This window comes from Montipora foliosa, chromosome 5 (assembly GCF_036669935.1).
Source record: "Montipora foliosa isolate CH-2021 chromosome 5, ASM3666993v2, whole genome shotgun sequence".
Lineage (NCBI taxonomy): Eukaryota > Metazoa > Cnidaria > Anthozoa > Scleractinia > Acroporidae > Montipora > Montipora foliosa.
Window position 1 is genome coordinate 27,004,657 of NC_090873.1, and position 7,500 is coordinate 27,012,156.

At 39.6% G+C, this 7,500-nt stretch overlaps 1 protein-coding gene and 1 pseudogene across 1 annotated transcript in view; both read right to left on the minus strand.

Moving 5' to 3' along the window:
* LOC138003837 (uncharacterized) overlaps positions 1-1,744 on the minus strand; it is a 5,494-nt pseudogene extending 3,750 nt beyond the window's left edge.
* Positions 1-7,500, minus strand: part of LOC138002522 (glutaminase liver isoform, mitochondrial-like) — an 81,080-nt gene that overhangs the window by 12,902 nt on the left and 60,678 nt on the right. The window contains exons 23-26 of the mRNA XM_068848555.1: positions 5,930-6,016; positions 4,607-4,738; positions 3,642-3,737; positions 2,278-2,339 (exon numbers count right to left, since the gene is read on the minus strand). Coding sequence (XP_068704656.1) covers positions 2,278-2,339; positions 3,642-3,737; positions 4,607-4,738; positions 5,930-6,016 — 377 coding nt within the window. The remainder of the gene's footprint in view (positions 1-2,277; positions 2,340-3,641; positions 3,738-4,606; positions 4,739-5,929; positions 6,017-7,500) is intronic.

Genomic DNA, 7,500 nt, shown 5'->3' on the forward strand with positions numbered 1-7,500 from the left:
TTTTTTTAGTAGCCAATGAAAAAGGGTGTTTGTCGAACTTTGCCAAATTTCCAGTGACAGAGTGAGATCTGGGTACGAGATTACAGACAAGAGACTTGACCAGATGATAGACATTCTTCGGAGAAACTCCTTAGCTGCGCACTCCAACGACATCCTTTCCTCTTGCCTCACCGACTCTAACACACCCAAGAACTTGTACTGATTGCCCTCTTCGAGGTCGGAAATACCGCACATGCCCTCATTTACACTTAGCCCCAAGGCATCATGGGTATGGGTATGTACTCTCCTCTGTACATGAGCGATCGCACACTTTTTGGGGTTCCACTGCAGTCCGACATCTTCCATCGCGCTCTTGGTTGATTCCATAACAAGATCTAGTTTACTCTCCGAAGGCGCAAAGATCTTTAGATCGTCAATGTATAGAAGGTCTGTTACCTTTACGCTGATGGGCTTAGATAGTTTATAACCCTCACTGGCGCTGATCTTCCATGCGATGGGGTTCAAGCAAACCGTGAAGAGCCTGGGACAGAGAGCGTCCCACTGGCTCAGATGTCTCGCGTCCTTGCTTTGTAGTCGCCACCACTCTTGTGTTCCAGCTCTTGCTCAACTTCTCTACCGTCCTTGATAACCAAACAGGGAATCTATGCAGGATCCTCATCTAATCCAACCAACCATGGTCTACTGAGTCGTACACCTTCTTGACATCAATCCACGCCATGCTCAGGTTATGCTTTCGCCGGTGACAATCCAAGGTCACAGTTCTGTCAATCAGTAAATTGTCTATAATCCCGCTACATCCTGCGCGTGCGCCCCTCTGGGACCCCGTCCATAAAACCATGCGTTTCCAGATGTTTATTCATAGGTCCTAACAGGCACGACGTGAACCACTTATACAAGGTATTTAAACAGGTGATCGGCCTCTGGTTATCACTGGTGAATTCCCCGGGTTTCAGGAGTAGTGTGGTTTTGCCTTCGGCAAACCAGGCTGGATACTCTACGTTGGTGTTCGCGATGGTCTTATTATTATCATCATCATCATCATCATCATCGCAGTATACACTTCTGAATGCTGATTTAAAATACTAATACATAAGGCGCCAAAGCATAACCTATGAACCAGCTGAAATAGTGATTCTTATTTGGAAGAAACAAAACTAAAAACCTGAAAAACAAACTATTATGTAGAAAGTCGTATTCTAGCAAAATCTATTAACCTAAAAACTATTATGTAAAAAGTCGTATTCTAGCGAAATCTATTAAACTATTATCCATATCTCTGGGGTTTTCTATCGTGTTGCAATTTTAAAGTTCCTTGCGATGCTAAGGGTTCCTGATACCACTGCCTTTTGGACTCGCCTCAGGACAGAGTTTCCTCTACTGCCAAACAGCTGCTTGATATTAGATCTCACACTTGCAGAGCATCCTCCTAAGGTGTCAACCACAATATTGTGTTGCTGTACACTGTACCCTGGCAACTGCTTGCTAAGCTCGTATCGCAGGGAAGGGAGCATATTTCAGTGCTTCCTCCAATTATTATTATTGGGGACACCGAACAGAAATCAGATCAACTCGTGCTAAACTGTAGGTTCGTTTTGAGGAGATGAGAAAACCGGAGTACCAGGGAACAAATGACTCGGAGCAAGGTCCCGTTTCTCGAAAGTCCCGATAAGTTTTCGAGCCCGCAAAGCCATTTACGAAACTGTCATCCGCTTGTTTTGATAATTATAAGCTAGTATTTTAAACATGTTTTTCAAGATTATAAAAGGCAAAATGATTGTGAAGTTTTGTCTTAAAACCTCTCCGTTCTTAAGATACAGAGGTAATTGTGACACCCGAAAGAGGCCCGAAACGTTTCGGGACGTTCGAGAAATGGGCCCCAGAGTAGAGTACCAACAAATTAAACGCACACGTGATACCAAGTGTAGGAGTTGAACCAAGGTCCCATTGGTGGGGGACCCCTGCTCCCTACTTTGCAAAGATTGTCTTAACAAGGTATGACACTTAAGTTAGTGATTATACTGCAAGAATTTCGGATTTTGATGAGAGCGGAAAAAGGGTGTACCCAGACAAAAACCTCTTAGAGTAGGGTAGAAAACTCGACCTACCTATAGCTTGAAGGCTAGGAATCAAACCTGGGTGACAATGGCAGGAAGAGTGGAAGCTGAGAACTCTGTTTTCCCTAAAATGTTTGCTTTTTAACGTTTTTACATGACAGCAGCTGAGCTTGTTTTTTGAATTTTGCAGTAATTATTCTGGTCAACACGTTTTATACATTACCTCCTCAAAGCCGTAACATCACCATTGCTTGCAGCATAAAGAAGAGAAACAACTTTTTCACCCTGATAATGCAATGAACAGTCGCTGTGATATTTATTTCATTTGTACCACGTTCATTGCTTCTTTGGTAGCTTTTTAAAAACTTTTTGCATTTTGCTCAACTTGAATTTCCCAGGAAAGAGAAAAAATACAGAAGCGGACCGTTTCCATGGTAATGGTCATTAATGTAAGGACAGCCTATCAGATTGCTCCATTTAGCCTGAGAATAGCTTGCCATATAATAAAGGAGGAATATGTAACGTAATGTGAAGTCATCAGTCACACTATATTAAAAGACATAGATTTGAACTGCAGGAAGAAGCATGTTAAGCTTTTTTATCGTCACAGTCATGAACATTAGGGAGTTTAAGCAAAGACGACAGCTGCGGCAACGAAAACGTTAGTCCAATATGTAACTTAGCGCTATCGCAAGTATTTCGCGATTATTCTGTCTTGTTTACCTTGTACAATACAGGCGAACTATCCTGTAACTGAATGGGTACGAACGGTTTTAAAGTCAAAACAGAAAATGACTGTTTCATTGTTAGATGCTCACGTTGTCGTCAAAACCTAAAATTTGGTGATTTCACGTTGTTGTTTTGTGGAGTACGGCAGAGAAATGCACGGAAATTCGTGTTGCACGTGTAGCACGAGTATTTTTCCTTTTTTAACCAATAACATTCTTGCTTCGTGGCGTTGCCGTAGCCGTAACCGTCGTCTTTACTTAAACTCCCTATTACTCATGTAATGAGTGAAGGAAAGCCTAAAAGATTCAGCTGCGAAATTGGTGCATTGCTCTATCAACAAGAGGCTACAGGTAGCCTACACTTTGTTCAACGGATGCTTTAGAAGATTTCCTTTTAAGTTCACAATATCTCAGTGTTTTTCATGTTAAACAATATCTTGCTCATATCCAGTTCAATTCCGAATTAAGTCCACATGAATCCATGGCCCATGCGCTTCAGCATGAGGAAGTACCAAGTTCAAACCCAACTTGGGTACTTTTACCATGAGCAAAGGAATCTTATGTATGCCCAGGAAAATTGCGACCCAAAAAAAGGAGTCATAGCCGATATCCTATGCTTAATGTTCTTCGAACAAAGTAACAAACTGACCTATCAAGGTCGCCAAACAGAAACCAGCTACATGTAACTTTTGCAAGTTTTCAATAAACTGGTAGAGAACGTATATTATGAAGAAGAAACTATAAATGTGAAAGACATATTTGAAACGCAGAAAGAAGCAAATTAAAGATATTTGATCATCATTGTTGTCACAATTACTAAACATTACATAGTAAGCAGTTCTGAAAGAAATATCAATACCTGCACTTCTGCTTTCCTTCTGCGAGGATCAAGTTTCCTCCCTGCAATGGCACCCTTCAAATCATACTTGTGAAAGTTAAACAGATTTACAAGCTCCTGTGAAAGACAAATAAAAATCACCACTTGTGATGATGCGTAAAGGGGCTGTGTCATGAAATTTAGCCACGTTCAGCAATTGGGAACTGGCAACAAATCAAGCGAAACGTGAAAATAACGACTTAAAACATTAAAGGCAGGTCTGAATTTAAACAGAAAATAAAAAAGGACGCAGGGACGAGCAAAATTGAAGAAGATTGGAGCGGTTTTCAATTGAGTGTCGAAAGTAATTAGAGAATTACTTTGGTTTTGCGTTACTTCACTCAGTGATTGGTTCAAAGTTCTCGCGCCAGTTTTTCAACCAATCAGAAGTGAAACCCAAACCAATCGTGGCTCACGCGTGCACATTTTCCAGCGCTTTGTGTTGCCTACGTGTAATTACTTTGAGTTTTGATTAGTTTACTGGATTGTCTCTGTCCTTTTTGATTGGCCAAAGTAATTACTTTGGTTTTGGTTTTACGACACTCAATTGAAAACCACACTAAAACGGATTGGAATAATTTGAGGTTTTTAATATCTGCATGTTCAGCCTAACTGTTTTTCAAAGTCAAAAGATCTCTGTTGTTTGTAAATTAAATTATCTATGCTCGAACGGGCATTTTTTGTCACAAATCTTTGATTTGTATTGTTTCAAAAATAACTTCTAGGTTAACGTTAACTGGCAAAGCAAGTAGGGGCAAGTAATTGATAAAACTACGCAAAATGAACTGTACTGCCGCGACACAGCCCCTGTAAGTACACAAGGCAAATTAACCTAAGGAACAAAATGACCTGCAACATATACCCTGATCATGATTAGTGGTTTCACCTTCCTCAAAACGAATTGAAATGCCTGGTCATTGGATGATCAAATATTTAATCGTGCTCACCTTACAAAATTGTATCCCTCTTACACTGTTCCCAAGGAGATCAAGTGGTGGTGACCACACCATTATGCCACACACTTTTGGCACGACAATAAGAATGGCACCACTCACACCAGACTTGGCAGGCAAGCCAACCTATGGTTTAAAGGTAGCCTGCATTCATTGACATTTCTAATAATAATAATGATAATGATAATGATAATGATAATGATAATGATAATGATAATGATAATGATGATATTGATAATGATAATGAAACTCATGGTGAACACCTACCTGCCTATCTGTAAACTATAAAGAATAATCCTGAAAAACTAATAAATTTATAAACCCCCACTCTGACCCATAGACCTGGGGGACGTCCTAGGGCATTTGATGTGTGAATGGATGAAACTCAGTCAAAACCCCCCTAATAAACTAATTTATTTTTTGGCCTCCATTAATTCATTGACCCCCGAGAGTGAGACTCAATAGATTTTACTCTATTTTACTCCGTCTAACGCCAGACGATTTTACTCTTCAATGGGGGACGTCCTAGTGTGTTTGAGGTGTGAATAAGTTAAGAATACTGTATATTAAAATCATTAAGGTGTTAAATACTCCTTATATATACAATACAATACAATACATTACGTCATTGACCGCTCCCCACAGGGGCTTTTCAGGGCCAATGAAACACAATTAACGAAACGACAGAACAGAACAACAACTGTTAAGAAACCCAACCAGCTGGAGGCAAACCAGTTAGCTATTTACTAGTGCAGCTGGGAAGTTGAACCAGGGACTACCAGGAACAAATTCATCAACGAGTGGTCAGAGTGGGTCTTGAACCCCATATATATCTAAGAGTAAAAAAAGGTATATCTAATATTTACAACATTTTCTCCTACATGCATAATAAGATAAATGTAAGAACATTACAATAATTATTATTTATCTAATTATTAGACAATGGACAATTTTGACATTTTTCAGTTGAAAATACTTTTTCATTAGAAATATATATCCCGCAAAGAAAGGTAGATAGTACCAGCTGATACCCGTTTTAGAAGCGAGGGCGCTTAATTTCTTTATTATTTTTTTCACAGAGTGCATGCATGTGCAATGTACAGTTTAATGAAAAATTTAGAAGCCGAGTTTGTTGGTCCTCCACTCTACTCTGAGAGCTTTCCTTCAGGTACGTATTGGTTTTCTCATTTCAAAAAACCAACAGTAGTTTGATATGCTTGAATTTCCTCTAATTCACATTCTCGATTCCCAGTTAGTAGAGCACTACTGTGCTCAGATAAATAAGATTCAGGGACTTTTAAAATACTTAATTCTTACATGAAATGAAAACTCTCCAGAATAATCGTACATCCCACAGGAGTGCATCAAAGATAACGTGTGTTGCACCATTTGTGAGCCAAACACCTAAAAGAAAAGCTCAAGTTAACTTCTGAGATCTTTTGCTATTCACGAGATGATGATGTACAAATAAAATTAAACACTATTTCCAACTGATTGGGATCCTTTCAAAGTAATTGGCATTATATTATGTTATTCATTATTATACACTTAATGTATGGTCCAAAGGGAAACAGTTAGTTTTGATTTCCCTGGAGTCCTGATGTTTCCTTCGGGATCATACATTAAGTGTATAGTATTTGCAAATGGAACAAATATGATCAATTTTTATCGCTCGGTATTGAAGTCAATGAGCATTGAATATGTTAGTCGGGATGTTAAGAATGTTTCAAGTGTCGTATAGCCAAAACTTACGTAATCACAGAGCCAATCACGTTCTGAAGGAAACACACCCTTCAGCCAACCACAAATCAAAGTGATTCTTGACTTGGTTTAACTAGCCAATCAAAACACAAAGCAAGTAAACGAAGCTGGTTCCAAGCACGGGAAAACGAGAGTGACTAAGTCAAGCAAAGTGCCTGGACTCTATGTCTCGCATGTGCTCGATGGCTGCTGAACGAAACGGTAAACAACTGACAAGAAGCAAAACTTAATCTTTCTTTAAGCCACCCAAGAAAACTGAGCAACGGCAAGTTTCTTGGAGCAGTTACGGCAAACAATTTTGTTAAACAACTAGATTACATGAGCCGGGCTGGCCCAGTTAGCCGGGCTGGTGTCAGTTTGCCGGGATCTCGGCACGTTAGTTACACGCAACAAAAATCAACTTCGCGATTACATGACAACCGGGCCAGCCCGGTTAGCCGAAATCCCGGTGCCGGGATCCCGGCTAACTGGGCTGAAAATTTTCCATGTAATCGCGTTTGCCGGGACAGCCCGGTTAGCCGGGCCAGCGATTTCTAAACACTTCACACCCCTTTAGAGCAAAATGGCCTACGGAATAGTCGTTTTTTTATGTTTAAATAAAGGATGTATATAGCAAACCTTGAGGCAACACTGTTGACGGCGCTGAAACTGGATTTTCCTAGGAGTAATGCTGGCTGGACTAATCCGAAAATATAAAAGAAAGGAGAATTTGACGAAGAGGAAAATGCTACTAAACTTTTTGTGTGCGTTGAGATGTTTATTACAACCTTCTTATGCAATTTTTTGACTGAGAATATTAAATTACAAAAAATATTCCGCTGCAAGATCGTTAAAAGATCTTTATTTTTGGGCATTCATTTGGACAAAAAGACGCAACGCTTAGCGAAAAATAATATTTTAAGTGAATAGGCTGAAAAAAAATGCGGGAAATCTCTCTCTTTAAGAGAAAGTTAAAGGAATATATTAACAATAACTTCATTTTCATGGGGACATAGTTTTTCAGTGAGTGATTAAACTAGGGTGACTAAACAAGTCTTTTTAAAACTATGGCTACCTATTACTCATTTGCCGGAAAGAACACGGCTACAAATTCCTGTCATCTTCATGAGGAAACTGCTTGGGTATTT